This window comes from Thunnus thynnus, chromosome 17, assembly GCF_963924715.1.
Source record: "Thunnus thynnus chromosome 17, fThuThy2.1, whole genome shotgun sequence".
Lineage (NCBI taxonomy): Eukaryota > Metazoa > Chordata > Actinopteri > Scombriformes > Scombridae > Thunnus > Thunnus thynnus.
This window is the reverse complement of record NC_089533.1, coordinates 25,278,555-25,299,810: the sequence shown is the minus strand read 5'-3', so window position 1 is coordinate 25,299,810 and position 21,256 is coordinate 25,278,555. Positions and strand designations below refer to the sequence as shown.

Genomic DNA, 21,256 nt, shown 5'->3' with positions numbered 1-21,256 from the left:
GAAGCAACATCACTGCACTGTGTGCACGGAAAGCTTCTTGATTTAATATAATCTTCAGCTGAAGACTGCCAGGAAGATACTTAGTGTGATTTACTTAAATGGGAAAGAGAGTTTTTTTCCTATAGGCAGCTCATTAATTTCATAATGTGCTCAGACAGCGCTGATGGCAGATGTTGAATGCGTGTTCAACTCAAAGTGCCAAGAAGTCTTCGAAGTTGATCTTCGGTGTTTCTTATCATTTATTGTATCCTGGCTTTCATATCAACCATGCACTGGTGAATAATAGTATCAATATGGTAGCCTTTTCGTGTTTACACATTATTGCATTAATTCCAAAACATAACTCCAGGCTTGCACATAGAGCTAATACAGTTATCTGCATGAGTTTGGCTCATATTCCACTCCCTTGAAGGGAAAAATCAAGCTACAATGGTTTCAAATTTAATTTCATTGAAGTAAATGCAACAAATTTCTCTGACATTGATTTTTCTGATATTCTGTGGCAACATCTCAAAGCCGAACTAAGTAAAAAGACTTTGAAGCATTAGCTTAAGTGATTAAGGTTGAACGATCGTATATCATGCGTGTGTTATGGATGCAACTTTTCCCATTATGGCCCATTTGTGATCAAATTCTGCCGGAGTATTCCACCCTGACCCTGTGTAAAAACACATTCATTAGATTGTTTAATATCATTCAACTTATACATAATAACAGCATCAATTCATCTGACCTGCAGTCAATCACATATGAGGTAAATGTATTTTATATGCATATATTTTTGTGTTTTTCTAGAAATGGACAAAAACTACTTCCTTATGTTCACATTTACTGTATTAAAATTAAAATAATAAATAATTAATCTCTTGTCCATTCTGGGAAGCTAAAAATCATGTTTCAGTAATGTCTGTTTGCACATCCAGCAGATACAAAGCAACACTAACTTTTAGTTGTGTTCACAGTGATCTGATGAACTCAAGTCCAATATTCACTCTCCTTTTATCTCTGGTTAGCTCTTCAACTCCTGAGGGAAACATCTGGCTCTGAAGCAGCTAAATGCTCCACTATGTTCTACAGTTATTTGATACCTTTGTTTGCCTGCTGTGCAACCATAGTAATTATGAGTTGGATCAACAGAATGTTGGACTTTAACAAAGGGGATCACTTTTCATTTCCTGTTTCCTACTGATGAGCATGATCCTTCCCTAACCTTAACCATGTGGTAATGGTAGTAATTTTACTCAAACCACAGTTTTTCCCTAAAGTTACTTATTTTAACTCAAACCATGAGTTTTCCCTAAACCTAACCAAACCTTAATCACAGCATTGAAAAACATATTTCTTTTTCAACAGTGATTTATAATAGTTTTGGTGGAAAGAAGAATGATGTTGTTGACAGGGGTGTCAGATCAGAAAAAAGTTCTATGTGTTGTTCTAAAGGACACTTACAAACAACTTATTTTGTTGCTTATTTTACACTTTGGAGGAAACAGTAAAGGTGGAGGCCCTAAAACCAAAACAATGAAAGATGCTAAAAAGCTCCATAGAGCTGAGGGAAACTTTGGAGATGGTTGTAGTTTTCTTCGTGTTCATCACTATGAGACCCTTTTACATTACACATAGACATGTGATCCATTGTCCAGATAAAATATTGATTAGTGCAGCTTTAATCTCAGCGAGAGATCAGACATAAGGGTATGAAAAGTTATGTAAGAGGCTCAGAGGATGTTGGTGGACTATTCCATAAGAGAAGAAAATCCAAACTGAGGACGTCTTTAGGATTCTTTTTCTAGTCAAACTCAGTAGGGAACAACAGATAGCATGCTATCCACTGTATCACTATCTTAAACCCTCAGCTCTGATGCAGCAGCGGCTTCATTACCCATCGATTGCAGACATCTGACTGGATACTCTCTCCTGAGGCACAGCAGGATGAATAATTTAATGGGACACTTGGAATAGAGGAATATTTAGAGAGAGCGAGTGGAGATGCAGGGAGTGACTACTTCGTTATCTGCCTGCAGGTCACTACCAAAACAGAGGAAATACCTCTTGAATAAAATATTGAAGAAACAGGAGCTCATACAGCAGAGGGGCTGTTACAGGCTCATGGGAGCGAGACAAATCGATTATTGGAATTGAAAAAAAAGCGTCTGAATAATAACATGTCCTTATTAAAAATGAGCCACCAGAGAATTTTTCGCTGGAAATAATGATGTTTGCTGAAATGAAGGCAATAACTGAGTAAATGAGGACGACACCGTGAACTGCAGTCATTTCACAGAAAGCCCTTAGATAGATTTTTTTTTATACAGACAAGAGGTGGAGGGAACATTGAGTACTTGAAAACAACAGATGAAATTGAACAGAGAGGTGATGAGAGATAATTTTGTGTGTGTGTGTGTGTGTGTGTGTGTGTGTGTGTGTGTGTGTGTGTGTGTGTGTGTGTGTGTGTGTGTGTGTGTGCAAATATAGAGAGACTGCTACACAAGAGCAGCTTTGAAAGAAATAAAAGAAGCCAACAGCAACTCAAAGGATCTCCTTGTACAACAGATGTTCTCATAGCAGCAATCCAGACAGACAGAAGCTGTATTTTCTTAAATCAAAGAGTCCACTTATTATCATTTCTAAAATGGCAAGAGCCTTCTGTAAATACGTCTATAAAATAGGAAAGGAAGGAAGGAAGGAAATAAGAAAAACAGTTTGTTGGACAGACAGAAAGAAGGAAGGACCATCTTAATGACACAAGGTTCTGGAAATATTTTAGCCATTTATTTACAACTTATATTTGTCCAGTAAATAACTTTGACTAATAATATTTTTCTTACCATGAAATATGCTCTAGAAAAGTGGTTCCCAACCTGGGGGGCAGAATGCCCCATGGGGTCAAAGGATAAATTTGAGGAGCTGCATGATGATTAACAACATAGGATATAAGTAATAAAAAAAACATATTTCTGCTGGACTTTGCTAGCTGCTGTTATTTTACTGATTTACCATCTAATCTTTGTTTTCTGTAATGAATTACTGGAAACTCCTCAGGCCTATCGGTCTTTGTTTAAACTGCTCACAATTGATAGACAACAGGTTGTGAGTAGACATTGCTTCAAAAACATACAATATGAGGGACAAGGAACGCTCAAATTAAATGTATTTGCTTAAAAACAGCCAACACTTATCAGCAATTGTGGAGCCTTTTTACAATAGACATGTTGACTCATCAAAGCAGGAATCCTGCAGGTTAATGATGGATCCATTCCATTAGTTGTCCCGGTAAGTCATGTCAGTGAGTGAGCAGTAACAATACCAGAGCGCTGAGACTGGCTCACCTAATTGTAATGCAGCCATGATGAATGTTATTAATTCCACCTGTGCTTTTCCTGCTCTGACAAGTCAAAATGTCTGCTGTTAAATGGGTCCATTCTCCTGCCACACTGCAGATTATTACTTTTGGCTTAACACAATAACTGTTCATGATCAGTTGGATAATGTTCACCATTTGTCATAACAATAGCCATGGAAATACACTAATTAGCTGTTAACATGAGGCATATTATATTGAAATACAGGGATGATGCAATATATCATCTTTAGATGAGTACACACATGTTTACTTGCATTGAAAGAGTATAATGAGCATAGAGCACTGAGTGTACCCAGTCTGTTACATCTGTTACATTATCTGTCAGGATCCACAAATATGGAATGCATAATAATGTTAATAAATTTTGATTTGCATCATCTCACCAACAAATACTTTGTGGGGAAAAAGCTACATTAAATATAATTGCCAAATGCATAACTATAATAAGCATAAACCAGCTTTGTTTTTGACCAGTGTGCCTTACTGGAATTGAGGAAGCGCTGGGTGTTTTATGTTGGTAATATCTGCACTTGTCCCATAGTTGTAGTCTTAGCCTGTGACTTATTGTAGCCTGGAAACATATTGAAAGTCTTAGGGTTTGAAAATCTAATAAACTACTTGTTAAAGCTGCATTATGTAATTCTTGACCACTAGGGGGCAGTGGTGGAAAGTAACTAAGCACATTTACTCAATACTGTACTTTATTTTATGTTACTTTATACTTCCACTCCACCACATTTCAGAGGGAAATATTGTACATTCTAGTTCACTACATTTATTGACAGTTATTTTTTAAATGAAGATTTGACACAATAGATAATATAACAAGCTTTTAAAATACAACCCATTCTTAAAGACGAAACCAAAGGTTTCCATCTTTTCCTGCTCCTACAAGCATACTCTTCTTCAAGTTATACCAAATGTTATGTTGTATGCTTCTGATGTTCCTCATGAGTTTAAAGAGCTGTCAGAGGTATAGCTCAGAGCATCCTGCAGGCAAAGGGAGACACAGCTCTGCTCACAAACTGGAGCAGGAAGTATGAACTGAGAATCCATGCAAGACAACTGCTGTCAACGTGACTACTTGTTTGTATTTTCCTCTGACACTGTCTCACTACTTGTGATGTCTTATCTGTTTGAGCATGCCAGCTAATGCAAACTGATCCAGTCCTAACAGAGCAACAGTAGACAAAGCAATAACAGGACTAATATGGATGTGAATCATTGCCCTTCCTACACCAAAAGAGAATTCAATTCAATTTCTCAAATAATTGATTTTCAAAAGTATTTATCCATGATTGACTGATTTATTGATTCAGTGAAACATGTGATTTAAATCACCCAAGGGCATGTTACAGTGAAAGTTTCCATTATTCCCCTTTGCTGATATTTCCCCTTTCATCCATTAACAACTAACATTCAACCATTGCAGAACAAAATCATCCAATTCCTTTCTCCTGTATCCATGTCTCTTACTACAATAAGACAGTTGCCACTTTGTCTTAATTGTGGGGAAGAGAATACAGCCATATATTGTAAACATAACACCATATGTTTGGCATGGCACTCTGCATATGGCTCCTGTCATCCCACCACTAGCAGATTTGGGGTATAATTTGACAAGAAAATCTGTTAATTTTGTAGTTGTAGAGAAAACACAAAGTTAAGTGTTACAAAAAGAAAGGCAAAGATTAGTTTTGTGCTTGAAAAAGGGGTTTGCCTCCATATCCAAGCAGCAAACACCCTGACTCTGGCCTGCATGCACCTCCCAGGTGATATCTTTATATGTGTGTGTGTGTGGCATGCATGAGTGATTCCATACATGTGACTGCACCTTGAATGCACCCTGTCCTCAGCCACCACAGCTTCGCACCCTCAGCTGCTCTAAGTCCCCATCTGTCTCAATGCTGTCTTCTGTCCTTCCTCTCTGCTTGCCTACGCTGGCGCCCACAAGGTCGTAATATTTTTCAAGGTATGTATGGATATACACCTGTTAAACTATCAAAACGAGCTGCCATCTTCCTCGTCTTGTGGAATATATTTGCTATTTCCGCCCGATAGCGTGCTAACTGTCTGTGGCTCTCTGACTGGAGACGTGGTTGTATAGAGGAAGTGCATCACTGCTTTCAGCCCCCCGCTGCAGGCTGGATAGCTGGCTAGCACCTCAAGAGACAAAGCAAACATAGCGTTAACCCTAGAATGTCTGGCGCCATTGCAACCCAGTGACTGAGCTGCAATGTCAAGCAGGTGCCACATGCTGACTCACTCATGCCAACTCGTTAGGTCCATTAATCAACTCCCCTGTTGTACTGCAACTTGCACAGAGCTCTTAATCTCTGAAGCCCAGAACAAAATGGATTTGCTCCATTAGGAGCTTCCCATTTTGATTCAGGTGGCAGGTAGTCTGAAGGTAGTCAGATTTAACGCAGTGAGGTAGTTTGGTATTATAGCGCATTAGCCAGGTTTTGCTGGAAGATCCTGAATGTGAAATGAAGGCTGGGATTCCAAGAGTTCATGCTAATCATGCTGTTTATGCATGTTAATCATGCTGTTTATGGCTGTAAGGGTTTGCTCTTTCAAAAGGCTTTCATGGAAAAAAAAAGTATCAAAACGTTCACAGAAATTTCTCCATCCACTCCTGCAGCATAAGCCGCCTCTCAGCAGTCCAATATGTGTCATTTTTCCATCCACTTCACAATTCACACTCTTTGTCTTGCCAACATTTTTCTGCCTCTATGATTATGACACATCACATGATCAGATATGATAGCGAGTCAGCTATCAGAGTCAATCAATAAACTGTGCTAGGTTTTCAGACCAAAGAACGAACCAGAAGCGTGTTCATCAGTCTAGCCAAAAAGCGAGCTACCATAAAACCATTCTGACCATGAAAGTACAAATGGCAGGCCTTGAAACATGTGCAAAAAGCGTAAAATGTGACAAGACCAAGAGTTATGCTTGCAAAGAACTAGTGTCTGTGCTGTCTTACCATGTTGGAAGGCAAAGCCTGCCATCATAGAGAGGAGCGAGATGCAATATTTGTTTAAATATGGGGATAACTTGAAGCACTTTCAATCAGTCTCACCTGGAATGTATTCATAGTGTTGCACTCGTATAAACAAAATGTACACACAAAAAAATACAAAGTAGTTGATTTTTTTATTGAAAAAGAGAACTTGAAGGAGAAGTGCTGCTTACTTTTTCACCTCCACAAAACCGGCCAATCGCTGTGTGAATTGAGTGTTTCAGAAAGTTACAGAAATTGTCAGATTGTCAGAAGTTTATATTGACATTTTAATGCTATTTTTTCTGCCATGAAATCATCTCATCATTGGAATTCATTACAACTAAATCTAAGCTGAGGTTCTGTGATTACTGTAATCATTCATGTTTTGCATATATTATCCCATGGCTTCTTACATACTTACATGCAAGCTGCAAAGTAAGTCAAGAGGGATTGGCAAGGACGTGAGTCCATTAAATAAGGAAGACAACGTCTTGAGCATGAAAGTTCATTCTTAACCTTGGAGCTAGTAGTATGGTAAAATAATTTTAATTTAAAAGTCCACTTGCTTTCACTTTCGCTTTCCACTTACTACTGTAGAGTTTTCTGCTGCTTTTTATCAGTGAATGGATTTGGCTCAGTCACATGATTTAAGTATGGAACTTCAATTGCATAATAGATGGCCTTGGGTGACGGATGGATCCTTCTCCAGCCATCCACTCACTCTACAATTAGGCTACATGATGACACTTGAGCCTACTCCCTGCACATACAGTATGATGGCATTGAGATGCAGTAGAAAGTCCCAGAAAAAACTAGTAATTGGACCCTTGAGTCACGATTATTTTGCCAAAGGACAATTTCTGTATGAGGAAATGTGAGAACATATTACACTTGCAAAAACCACCTAAAATGAGTGCCTAACACATCCCAGGTTTTAAGCTTGACACTGTGTGTTTGAATATACATGAGGGTGCTTTGTTGGTGTAGATGGGTAGAAAGGGCTACCATCACCTACATTAGAGAAAAACATTCAATATGGCTTTCAATAACTATATTTCTCAATATATATATATATATAGGGCAGAATTCCTCAAATAATTCCTCCACACCCGAAAGACAGATTTAATTGTTATTGCTTTGGCTTTTAAATAAACCATGTTATAAAGCTTGACATTCACTGTCATTCACTGTTTCTAGGTTACCCAGATGCTTTGTAGTGTAGCCTAGATAAGATGGAGTGTGCAGACAACCATATCAATCTTGTATTTGCATTCCAAGCATTTCATGCTTTTGCTATTTACTGCCCTCTGTATCATCCATATCTCTTTTCTTTTTTTTTCTTTTTTCTTGCTAATTTGCTCTCCCTGCTGAAAGCAATATTACCCATCTCCATTATCACAAAATGTTTTGCATCATGTATCCTGTTTGTACTCTGATCAACAAGGGGAATTGGTTTTTCATTCCCCAGTTTATGCCTATTCAACAGAAAATGGTCTTGCTTTACTGCTCATGATTATTTCTGAGATATTTGCAAGCAAATGTTAATGAGTTATAATTACACTGTGAACATTTAAAATACTGAAGATACCTGTAGCTTCACAAGGAGCTCTTCACCTTGTGTGATTGACACTTGCTCAAGAAATGTGTGAATTGCCTGTTGTCCTGACACATGCAAGGAGCTAACAAGTCCCAGTGATTAAGCATTGATGTCCTGTATACTAGCAAAAAAAAATGACATACGCATCTTTAATACGTACAGTACAACTGCAGTTTGACTGGTTAGAATAATATCCATATGGTAATTCAGGATTGCCGTGTTCTGAATTACCACTCTGATATCTTTAAAGTGTTCCTGAGGACTTTTGATTAATTGGCTGGTAACCACCCACATCAGCACTTTCACTCAGCTTTATGGGGCTTTTTTAGCATCTTTCAGCACATTGTTTTGGTTTTATGACCCACAACTTTACAGTTTGGTCACAGTATTCTCATTAACTGCAGCTCAGATAAACCAACTGTATGCTATCTGCCCAGCACCAAACAGCTGACAAAGTTAGCAGCTAGCTGGCAGTACAGGAGCATTTAAAGAGCCAGATATTTCCTTTTCCAAAACAGAACTAAAAGCACTAAAATACTGTGATTATTGTACATTTATCAAGTCTCCAGAAACACAACTCTAAATGAATGCTAATGCTGCTCTGTCTGCTGGATGTGTAAATATGCAACTGTTTGCTAACACATTCACAGGATATAGTACCTTGGATTGAAATAATTTAAATGGACATGGGTTTGACATTTCAGCAATAATAAATTGTAGAGGTTCAGTTTTTGAAGGTGTATTTTGTGGTGATGGTGTTATATTTGATTGTAAGGTACTTGTGGTATTTCAGCCCTGCTGTTCAACATGTTTGGTATAAGTACATTGAACGGTGCAAATCTATACATTAGAATTAAATATCTATTCAGTGAGCATGATGAAATCCCCTTTGGGCAAATAAAAACATAATTTATTTTGAGTGAAAGGCCCCTTTAAGGCTTTTTTGACACACTAGTCTTGCTGTGTTTTACCTCTGTCTGGCTAGACTACAGGGGAGCAGGTGATGTGGGCATGATGCCAGCACTGCAGTATTTTCCACCAGTTTGTTTTTCTCCATACTTTCCCAGTTCCTCTCTATGTCTGCTGTCTTCTCATCTTCGTATACACAGTATCAATACACAGTTATGGTACAAAATATTATACAATCTTTCTACCTTTATCTCTCATCTGGCTTTCCCTATATCCTCCTGTATCTCCTTCTGTCAAACTGAACTTAATACCTCAGGATGCAGTGATCATTTGATTTTTGTCTGCTTACTTGTGACTTTTTGCAATATTATATACAGTACATGATATACTTTAAAATTAATTATGGTGGCTTTAAAAAGGATAGAAAAAGCAATGTTGTAGTCAACAATGAGGTCATGATTTGTCTGCTAGTACTTTTGGCAAAGAATCTCTAGTGATTTATGAATGGATTTGGCAGGAATTTGGAGAGGAGGTTAGACTAGATATTTCTTGTAATCTGTATCTGGACTTTGGCCCATGAAATAGATAGTTACTCTTCTAATGGGGGGCATGACATTTAATAATACTTAACAGCATTGCATTTTATGCTGTTTTGGCACAAGATCACACTGATGCTGAAGTTAAATTGCTGCTGAGGCTGCAGTTTTGCTTTGTCAGTGGTGAAACTTTGTCTGTATGCCAGCTTGTTATCAATTACACATATTGTACAAAAACACAGTGATTACAAGGAAAGTTGGTACCATCACAGCGAGTTACATGAGTCTTACCTGACTCTCAGTTGTTCACATACAGCTGCTGTTCCAAAAACTTGGTATGAATTAAAGGCAAAGGCATAAATTACAAGAAACTTTTACACACTCACGCTCACATTCCTCCACATTCAAAAATCCTCCTCTACACAAATCCTGCACTGTTGTCCTTTTTAAATCTCATGCTAAATTTCTGTAGTTATGTTGCTTTTTCCCCACTTCTTTTAAAATTGACAAAATTTGTATTTTTATTTTTAGCCTTTTCCAAAGCTTTTAAAACAACGCTTATATACAAAGTCACCACTGAACCTCAGTCAATATATTTTTCGAGGTGACATACAGGTATAGCTCTTTAAGGGAGTTAGTGTCACCAGTGTATGTGGGCAAACTGCTATATGGTTGTATGCAGCTCTGATGTATTTGCTGTAAAGCCTCGCAGGAACAAATGACTTAAAACAATTTGTGGCAGATCAACCTTTGCCGCCTTTGAGGGACAGTGCCGTTTCAAGCCTGTGACAAATCAGCCAGCAGTAAAGCCTGATTTATCGTCAGAGGCTCTGCCGGCTTGCTTAATGCAGTTACCATGGTTACCACTTCATGTGCACAGGGGGCAGTGATGTGCATTGGAATTTCTCTATCTGCGGCCGATTTTACGTTTTGTACATTTCTTTTCTGCTGCAGAGATGTTTGTTTTGCAAAGGCTTTTCAATTTGAGTCGAGATGAGAACATGTCGATGTGTCTTTGGCTTACATGAGTCTGACAGTGGAGAAGTGAATGAACTGCATTGAATAATTCATACCTCACAGCTCACAGCACAGACTAATTTCCATTTTGATACAGAAAGCTGGCAGATATTTAACACAACCTGAGGACTGTTAAAACCTGTCTTACCATAGCTTTAAATTCAGGAGATTCCTGAAAGAAAATAAATTACAGACTCAAATGACATTGTCGAATGTTGTAATGGAAAGTAAAAGCAAAACACAGTGTACAGATTATACAGAGGCAGGGACTCCTGCTCCTCTCCTGCTGTATGTCCTTTATCTCCAGCCTGAGACAGATAAAGCCGTACAGTTTTTTATGCTTTTTCTAGTTTTAAACATCCAATGATTCTATCTCTGACCATCTGGTGATGACAGTGCTCATAAGGCTATCAGCCATACCACATCCTTGCTTTATCACCTCCTTTGGTAACACCGAAAGGTTGCCAGTATTGATTCTTAACTCGAATTGGGATCTGATAAAGTGATTCATTTTCTCCTCAGACATTGCTGGTTACATTTTTCCAGAAGCTGCTCACCACCTGTTTGGCAGGCTCCAGATGCTTTATGATTAACCAAACAAATTGTCCTGATATTTAACAATATTGTCTTTTCTTTCAGTGCTAATGCAAAGACATTATTTGGAGTTTACGCCAGGGGTGCCAGCTTCTTCTGCTCTAGTTGTAAATATGAAAAATCCACTGTAAATTTGTGAGAACCGTTTCCACACATACTGCAACACACCATTTTCTAATTATAGAATCAAGGGGAAAACTTCATCACCGTTCCTGCAGTATGATTCATCCGTTTTGCTAACTAGATCTTACATCAGGTTAGATCTTAGTGTTAGTCTGGTGTGAATTATGCTCCAAAATCATGTAAGGAAACCAATAATGCATCAGTAGAAATATATAATAATTTAATGGACTTTAGCACCTCAGTGGAATTCAGTCCTGTTTATACCATGTTAGGATGTTCAGATAATATTTTGCTTAAAATATTTTAAAAAATAAATAAAGGTTTATGCATATGGTGCATATGGTGTTTTGCATCCTCAGTCAGCGTTCTTTTGATGAATAAAGACTGAAACAAAAAAAAAAAAAGGGATCTTTCGGGAAATAAAAATCTCAACCTCTCCATATCTTTTCTACCCCCTTCTTCTCTGTCTTCCTCTTCGCAGACCATGCAAGCAGCGCGATGTCCGACAGATGAGCTGTCGCTGACTAATTGTGCCGTGGTGAGCGAGAAGGATCTGCAGTCAGGACAGTGAGTAGTCATTATCACCTGTTCATCATTGCGTTTGTCAATGCAGGCACACTCCTGGGAAAATCTCCAATAATTTTCTCATCTATCCAAACGCCCATCCATCCACCCACCTTTACACCCATCATTCATCCAGAAGGTCAGAGTCAATAATCTGATACGAGGCTGCATGATTTGCAGTGAGTGATTATCACAGTTATTTTGCTAGATACATAATGATGATAATTAAGCAGGAATTTGTATTTAAAAATACACCATGTTTTAAGCTTGAATCACCAAGGACCATGTCAAGTTTTTTAAGTATAAGCAGAAAGACTTCTTCTTCACCAATGGGAAAACTTAAATAAAAGGGACATTTTCAATCCAACAAGTCCTCCAGACGAAACAGTAAAATATGTTGTTTGTTGTTGCTAATGTTTGTTGTTATTAAAAATTACCATTTTTTGATTGGACCCCATGCAATCATCATTTCCTGTGTCCCTTGTATCTTTAAGCCAGACTCCACCACTAACCATGAATACAAACTATAATATGAGATAATTACTGAATGGTAACACATCAAATGTCTGTTGCAGAAAAAATGCAGACCACTGATAGTACCAAAAATGGGGTTTAATATTCTAAAAATCTCAAGGATGATTAAGTTATGTCAGTGTTTTGGGAGGTGTTAAGCCCACCATGCTTTGACTGAGAATCAAGGGTTATTGTCCATGTTGGTCAAACAGAAATTCTGATTTTACACATTCAACCATAAAATTACACAGCACAAGTTTGGTGTATTGATGCCACCTTGGAGGGGTTCTCAGTAGTCTCTGTGTTATTTTTTTAGTGTCTCCATTATTTTGACCCTGTCAGACAGTTTTGAGACACTGTGAAACTGAAGCTTCCTCAGTCAGTACTCTGCAGCATGACAGACCTGTAAGAATTTGGTAAATTGTAGGTATTAGGTTTTGAATACTCACCCATTGCAGTGATGAAATGTAATGCAATACAAGAGAAGGAAAAAGCACACCTGTTTTACACCTGATAGGCCTTTGATACATTTTTAGTGCCATGGCAACTGCAGACTTGTTATCTGTCAGTGTCACCAACTAGTGGTGCTGCTGTTAATAGTATGCTTGGCATGCTTTTTCAGTTTGGCAAAGGTCAATATGGAATTTTTAAATAGCACACCAAAGTGATTATTGAAAATTTTCTCCTAATAAGTATGTGCATCAATTCATAGTCTTCTATTGTAACTATCTTACAAGTTAACATGAACATTTAGATGAATGTATTAAATACTCTTCTATCTCTACAGACATGTGACTGTGAAGACCACACCCAACCACAAGTTTGTGTTTACAGTGAAGACCCACCACACAGTGGCACCTGGAAGCATTGCCTTCAGCCTGCCGCAGGTACACACACACAAGCACATACTGTACACATACATTGTTAATTACTAGTTGTTGACTCGATGCTCAGTGTTCCTCATCTCTCTCTCTCCTTTATCTCTCTTATAGCGAAAATGGGCTGGTCTCTCCATTGGCCAGGAGGTGGAAGGTATAATATCCCCTGTTTGACTGCTGCATCTGAGGGTTAACAATACAACTGTAATTGACCGTTCACTAAGGACCATCCCCTTAGTTACTGTTGTTACGCCTGTAAAGCTTTCTGTTCTTGCAGGGCACATATGCAGTGTACAATGGTGGCTGATTTGCTACTCAAAATTGGAAATTCTTAGCAACTCTTCTTAGCAATTTCTACATTTCTCAAAAGCAGGACTCTGTAAAATGATCTTAAATATACACTTGATGGCTACAAGATATTGTACTTTAAGAATGAGGCTAAAACTGCAGGTAAAAAGTCCTCCATCCTCACCAGTTGATGATGCATGTAGAAGATAAACAGCATCATTTTTGCTGTGTAAAGCGCTGGTCCTAGTATTAGCCTATGTCAGATAAGATTAGACTGTTATTTTGTTCTAACATAATCCTGTTTGGCTATGTGCTACTAGTTTACATACTTGTTCGTAATGCTATCTCGGGTAACACTGGCTGGGGTTGGTGGTGTGTAAACTTCCCCAAATCCAATAAAGAGCCACTGACGTTAGCTTAAACTCAGACAGCATCCAAAAGCAGCTGCCACACAGTGGGAAAATACTATATGCTAGTCATGAAACTGGCAATTTTTGATGTTATCTGGAACCCCACAAATGTAGTCACTGTAGGTAATGATATGCTAACTCTTGGCTTTGGAAGTACAGTGAAAGGAGACTGTAGGTAGTAAGCTAGGTAGCCATGCTAATGAATGCAGCAAAAAATTAGAGCAGATAAACTCTTGAAGCCATTCCATATATGTTTGCTCTTGTGTTCTTGGTTTTGGAAAGGCATGAAATAAAAACCATCACTCTTACTAGAGGGGGGCAGGGTTTAGTAAACCGTCAATCACTGATTCACATTTACTACTATTGGTGTTAGATTTAGGTCTGCCCATTTCACTCTGAAAATACACTATAAATAACTTCTGAAGAATGCTTTTGTTATTGTAAGAGATCAATTCAACCCTGTCTGTCCCCTCAGTGTCCAACTACAACTTTGACAAGTCCAAGCAGTGCATCGGTGCCATGACAATTGAAATTGACTTCCTGCAGAAGAAGAGTACCGACTCCTCTCCCTACGACTCAGACAAGATGGCTGCAGAGTTCATCCAACAGTTCAACAACCAGGCCTTCTCTGTCACCCAGCAGGTTTATATTCACATGCCTTCAAATATCTATTCTCACACACACATACAAATATAGAGACATGGAGTTTGTGCTCTGTTGGTTTTTTAATCATCCTCTTGGTTCTCTCCGTCTCTCAGTTAGTGTTCAGTTTTTGCGACAAGCTGTTTGGTTTGGTGGTAAAGGATATCGAGGCAATGGATGCCAGCATCCTCAAAGGAGAACCGGCCTCTGGAAAGAAACAGCAGAAGGTACCTCACCACACACAGAGCACATGGTTTATATTGAGATTTATCATCAAAACCAGTAAAGCCAAAAGTTCACAGTGTCACCAGTTCAAGCTTTGTTGAAGTGAGTTATTTATCTTGTCTTATTGTGGGTTTATCTCACAATATTGTCTATTATGGGGTTATCTCTTTGTAAGCTCCTCTAAATGAGGATCTCTGTTGGATAAAAATAGTGAACAACAATGTTGTCAAGCTTCTCCTGGAAGCTCGTACTGTTAGTGATCCCTTTCAGCTTTGATGGGTTCTCAGTGTGATTTACTGTGGGATTTTGTTAATTGCTCTTGAACTTTGTTACTCCCCTGCTCTGTTCCCTCCGGTTTATAAGCCTTATGTTTTATAGAAAAGCAGAGAGAGAGGCAGCTGATCTTCAGTCCAGTGTAGCTCTGTAACCTGTAAACTGGACTAGCATATAGTTACCTCTCCATAATAAAACTCTAATTAATACCTAATAGAGAGTCCGCTTGAAATTGAATTGCTTTTGAGAAATGTAATGGTCCGGCTAGCATCTGGATTTATGGCGCAGGCGGGCGTTGTTCATAATAAATTAGGGGACAGTGGCATTTAGCATATTACAGTGGAATACATAGTTGAACTGTATATATGTACAGTATACTGTTGCTGCTTAATGGCTTCTTGTGAATAATTGATATCACATTTGAGGATCATGTTGATCTCTATATAGTATATAAACACATCTGACAACCAGTGTCACTGCAATATAGAGTGTCCTCCCCCCTAATTTATTGCATTTATGAACATTATTTATTTATGCTCATTAATATGCTGGCCCCTAAGGGCAAAATGCCTACGAGAGCAAAAGCACAAACATTGAAAAGATGTGCTCCAAAACCAGCAATTACCACAATATATACAACAGTGAAAACACAAACTTCAAGAGAAATGCACCTTAAATCCAAAAAGGAAGCAAATATTAAATTCTGCCTTTGCATTTGTTTAATGTCTACATTTTTGGTCTTGTATATGTTTTGTCCTTAGGGACTGCTGTATATTGACATTCAAAATGATTTTCCTCAGAGAAGAAAACGCAGGGAGATACAGTATTCCCATATCATCAGGAAATCCACGAAAAAAATGGCCTTGTATTTGCAGAAATATTTGATTGATCTCTGGGTCATGGAGTGCAGAGTGGCCACAGTGATCACCAAATGTGTTATGAAAAGATATCTTGCATCTTACAATTAATACTATGTTCTGACATCATGGCTACCTTGTACTGTAGCCTAAGTGTAAATATGTCCCTTCTCTGCATGGAATTCAGCCTGATTGCAACTCTTGTTTTCTCTGAAAGATTGATATCGGACTGATGATCGGCAACAGCCAGGTGATTTTTGAGAAGGCAGAGAGTTCATCCCTCACACTAGTCGGTACGTTCATTATTTTTATATTTATTATATTTCCCAAAACTCTACAGCATCACAGCACCTTACACCTGGAGCAGCCCTAAGAGAAGAAAAATAAGTCATTAAATCAAGGGAGTAAATATAGTCAGAAGTACTTTTGCTTGGAATGATTTTATTACCCTGTACCTGTGGCATAGCAGGGAATTATGGGTCTTTTTTTTTTTTTTAGCGGATCATCCCTCACACCTACCTATCCCCTCCACAAGATGGCAGCAAGAGCACATTACTTGTTTTTGTGTTTTTCCTCACAAGTGCATCATGTTCCACTCCTCTGTTTGCTGAGGCAAACGCTAGAAAGACTTATAGACCAAACTTGGCTTTTATTTTGTTTTTTAATTCATCATTAGGTTTCTTAATACTCTCCTTTTTTCTGTCTCTGACTTGACTTGCAACACAGTTTCCTTTCCAGCTTTCCTCCTTTGACAATGACAAATTCTTTCTAGATAGAAACATGTCTTACAAACAGAAAAAAAACCCTATGAACGTCAGAACTATTTACAATTGTTTACATTCTCCTCACCTTCTTTCAAATATACAGTATGTCTGACATTGTTCTGGCTAAGTAGTTCCCTTCTATACTTTACAGGTAAGGCAAAGACCAAGGAAGCACGACAGACAATCATCAACCCAGACTGGAACTTTGAGAAGATGGGAATTGGAGGTCTGGACAAGGAATTCTCCGATATTTTCCGCAGAGCCTTTGCTTCCCGAGTCTTCCCCACAGACATTGTGGAGCAGATGGGTGAGAAACTCCCTCTATCCTCAATTTTCCCTGTCATTTTTTATATGTTTACCAAACCAGATTACTTCAGTTTTTAGGGCATTTTTTTGCTATATCTTACTCTCTCTTACTCTGTTCCCACCATCCTCTCATTTCCTACTTATGAGACTATTTGACCCTATTTATAATATATAGAATATATAATGGCAATGCAGGTACTTATACTACTCTAATCCTCAAGCTCTTGGGATTTACTGTAAATTAACTTTTTTCAACCAACAAGTGAATGTAATTATAGTAAAAACTGTATTTACTTCTATGGATCAAATATTGTGTATTCCCTGAGGTAACAAAATGTAATATACAGCAATACAGTGGAGGAAACAGCATTAGTCACAGTACAACATCTCTTTCTCTCTCATCCACACACACAGCCATACACACTTATTACATCACACAGACAATAATGTTTTTTCTTCGGTTTTATGAATCATTTTATCAGCCTGGTTTCTTTTCCCCCCGGCTTTGAGTACATAAAACTATCTTATATTGCCCCTCATAAACACAATCATCTTTTTTCTTTCACATCTCCTTACGTCCGCTTATTCCTTCGACTTCTTCCTTTGTTGTTTGTCATCCCTCGCTCTTTTCTCTGTTCCAGGTTGTAAGCACGTGAAGGGTATCCTGCTGTTTGGACCTCCAGGCTGTGGTAAAACACTGATGGCCAGACAGATTGGTAAGATGCTCAACGCCCGTGAGCCAAAGATTGTCAACGGCCCAGAGATCCTCAACAAGTACGTGGGAGAGTCTGAGGCCAACATCCGCAAACTGTTCGCCGAGGCCGAGGAGGAGCAGAAGAGGGTGAGTCATGCTCAGTTGAACTTGTCTTTATGTTCAATTTTTAAAAAAACAAAACAGGATTTATCATTTTAAACTCAACCTGTCTCCAGCTGGGAGCCAACAGTGGCCTTCATATCATCATCTTTGATGAGCTGGATGCCATCTGCAAGCAGAGAGGCACGGGCGCCAGCAGCACGGGCGTGCACGACACCGTGGTCAACCAGCTCCTGTCTAAGATTGACGGTGTGGAGCAACTTAACAACATCCTGGTCATCGGTAAGCAGCATCAGAGCAGATCCTTCTCATACCACCACCTTTATGTTGTTTATCTTTATATCGTTCTGACATTTTCTTCTGTCCCTTATGTTGGTTTTTCCTTTAATTATGAATTTAGCTATTAGGCAAAACCATAAAATACTACTCAAATATTCTAGTCTATTGTATTTGTGCTGTTTGTCTCAGAAATATGAAATACCAATTTCAGCTACAGGAATGATTGTCATATTGAGGTATATATGAAATAATTTATTTGAATACATGTGATATGAACACCTTTTACTAAGTTCAGTTTCTTCTGTCATCGTACACATCTACACAGACATCACTGTAACAAATACCTATAAATGTGTTTCATACAGAAGGCTGCATTATAATATCAGGCTGCATTATTCACATAATTCTGTCCTCCCTCCTTCCTGTCATTCCATCCATCTTCTGTCTTTTTCTTTTTCTGTCCAGGTATGACCAACAGGCCTGACCTGATAGATGATGCTCTCATGAGGCCTGGCAGGTTTGAGGTCAAAATGGAAATTGGTAAGTGTTATAAGACTCTCTCTCTCTCTCTCTCTCTCTCTCTCTCCCTGTCTCTCTCTAACTCCCCCTCTTTCCAACACTGTTCTTTCTTCTGTCAACTTAACATTAAAGTAAAGAGTTTCCAGAATTCCTCATGCCTATCCATCACTTTTAAATGCTGTGGTGGCTGATTAACCACTCGAAATTCTTAGTCATTTTTAAAACACGGGATTATTTTCAGAGATAGAGGTAGACTAAAGCAGGCTTATTTCTAACCAACACATGTTGAGTTAGCTGGCAGATTTTATCAGCTGTGGCTAGTTAGCTAAATAAGCTCCATGTAATGTTCGCCTCATTGGTTGCAAACGTTTCCAGCTGACTTTTTAACGTTGCCAGCTGACTTGTTTTAAAGACTGAGGCTAAAGCTGGTAAAAGGTCAGCATCCTCACCAGTTCATGGTCCATTACGTCCATTTACATGAAGAAACAGCATTGTTATTGTATTGCACTGTAGAGCTAGTTTAGTTGGGGACTGGCCATTGGTCCAAAGGCTCATTATTCCAAAACCCCAGTAGTTATGAAAAATGGCCCATTGGACCAAAAGTCCATAGTGCGACAGCCTGTTATCCCGAAAACAACATCCCACTGCTCTGAGGGCCTGTTGCTCCAAAAATAAATTTAAAAAAACAAACATATCAATCATAACGTAAATCATAACATCTGACTTTGTATGACTCCTAGAGACTTTTCAATTCAGCTGATATTTAACTTTAACAGCTCTTCTGTGAACTAAGTTAAATAAACTAAAGTAAGATGTGTAACATTACTGTTTGACATTCCGAAACACTGCCAGTCAGCACGTCCATGCAAGTTTTATAATGTGATTTCATTAAATCAAAGTTCTGCTTTGTGAAACATGTTAATTCACATTTTAAATGACTGATGATGAGGCAGCAACACAAACATGCCAGTTTTCACTATGTAGTTTGGCCTGCAGTCACCTGTGTACCAACGATTGATTGGAAAAAGTACAATCGTTTTGGTGACGTTAGTAGTGCCATGTTGTGAAGTAACTTTATTAAAGTAAAAGTCCTGCATTGTGTCTACCCCATTGTCTAACCTCCAGGTCTCCCTGATGAGAAGGGTCGCGTCCAGATCTTGACCATCCACACCAACAAGATGCGAAGCTTCAACCTGCTCGCTACTGACGTCAACATCAATGAACTGGCAGCTGAGACCAAGAACTACAGTGGTGCTGAGCTGGAGGGGCTGGTCAGGGCCGCGCAGTCCACTGCCATGAACCGACACATCAAGGTCACTTGGCAGTCACAAATACGCAAAGCTTGCATTAGTGATGGGTAGTTACATTAGCTATTTGCAATAGGCTGACAGCATGACTTTTCTTGGTGTAGATTCAGCAAAATGTAAACAAACACAGGCTACAAAACAGTCCACAGGAATTTCACTGATTCTGTTACAAGCATAAGCATAATGGGAACCCTGGTGGCAAAACTTCAAAATATATGAATTCCATAAGCAAAAGCAAAACAACACAAGTGACAAAAGCCATGAAAATAAGCTTTTTTTTTTAGGATAAAAGGTTATTCTTGACCCTGAGAATTGTTGGCAAATAATCTTAAATAAACATGTACTTTTAGTGGAGCTTTCAGTAACATCTCACAGCCTTCATCCGCAAGCAGATTTTGCACAGTCTCTATGACAACAGATCCCTAATGAAGGACATGAGATGTAGTTGAAAGTTCCAGAAAAGGCTGGTAAATGGGTTAAGGTTATTTTGTTAACTCACTACCTTTTGTTCTATACTATCAGAACATTTTTCTATACTAATACATAATAAAAACATAATTCTTATATATGGTATATCATGACAAATGTGAAACTAAACTGAGAGTATTTTAACACTTTAATTTTATAGATATGAATGAGTATATTTCCCTCGCAGGCCACACACAGTTAAGATGTTGCAAGTACATTATTACACCATAGCTTGAGTTTGTTTTAATGCTGGTATGTATTCTTTTCCAGGCCACATCTACAGTTGAGGTGGACATGGAGAGGGCAGAGAAGCTGCAGGTCACCAGAGATGACTTCATGGGATCCCTCAACAATGATATTAAACCTGTATGTACCAGGTCTTATTGAAATCCATGCTCCTGACTGCAGAATACAGTATAACCATGTAATATGAAAAATCAACACAGCCCCTAACACGTTCTCTTGCTTTTCCCAGGCATTTGGCACAAACCAGGAGGATTACTCGAGCTACATCATGAACGGCATCATCAAATGGGGTGACCCGGTCACCCATGTCCTGGATGACGGGGAGCTACTGGTGCAGCAGACCAAGAACAGTGATCGCACACCACTGGTGGCTGTGTTATTGGAGGGTAAGAAATCCAAAACACATGCAAACATACATGTGCAGCTGCTGTTTGGCTCAAAAAAGTTGTAAATGATAAAACAGGGTGGTGTGTCATTAAAAACCAATAAAATCCACCATTTAGAGAAACAGGTTATAAAATATATTCTGGTGTATTCGTGCAGAGGAATATACACATCCCAGAGATGGCATTGATTTTCTTTCGTTTCCCTAGACCTCTGGAGGGTGTGTGATATTCCAAAATAAACCTGAAAAGTGAGATCAATATAATAAAATGAAGCATCCAATTGCATTCAAAAGAAGAAAAACTGCATCAAATAAAAGGCATTCAAACAGAGAAAAAGGAGCTCAGTTGTACTTCATGACACACCCCAGCT

At 38.6% G+C, this 21,256-nt stretch overlaps 1 protein-coding gene across 2 annotated transcripts in view; it reads left to right on the top strand.

The window, feature by feature from the left end:
- LOC137168080 (vesicle-fusing ATPase) overlaps positions 1 to 21,256 on the top strand; it is a 44,708-nt gene that overhangs the window by 15,292 nt on the left and 8,160 nt on the right. For both annotated transcript variants that reach the window (XM_067570530.1, XM_067570531.1), the window contains exons 2-14: positions 11,629 to 11,714; positions 13,012 to 13,111; positions 13,217 to 13,256; positions 14,276 to 14,442; positions 14,559 to 14,669; positions 16,015 to 16,090; positions 16,713 to 16,868; positions 17,509 to 17,708; positions 17,798 to 17,963; positions 18,426 to 18,500; positions 19,605 to 19,792; positions 20,525 to 20,620; positions 20,730 to 20,886. In XM_067570530.1, the coding sequence (XP_067426631.1) occupies positions 11,629 to 11,714; positions 13,012 to 13,111; positions 13,217 to 13,256; positions 14,276 to 14,442; positions 14,559 to 14,669; positions 16,015 to 16,090; positions 16,713 to 16,868; positions 17,509 to 17,708; positions 17,798 to 17,963; positions 18,426 to 18,500; positions 19,605 to 19,792; positions 20,525 to 20,620; positions 20,730 to 20,886 (1,618 nt within the window). The remainder of the gene's footprint in view (positions 1 to 11,628; positions 11,715 to 13,011; positions 13,112 to 13,216; positions 13,257 to 14,275; positions 14,443 to 14,558; positions 14,670 to 16,014; positions 16,091 to 16,712; positions 16,869 to 17,508; positions 17,709 to 17,797; positions 17,964 to 18,425; positions 18,501 to 19,604; positions 19,793 to 20,524; positions 20,621 to 20,729; positions 20,887 to 21,256) is intronic.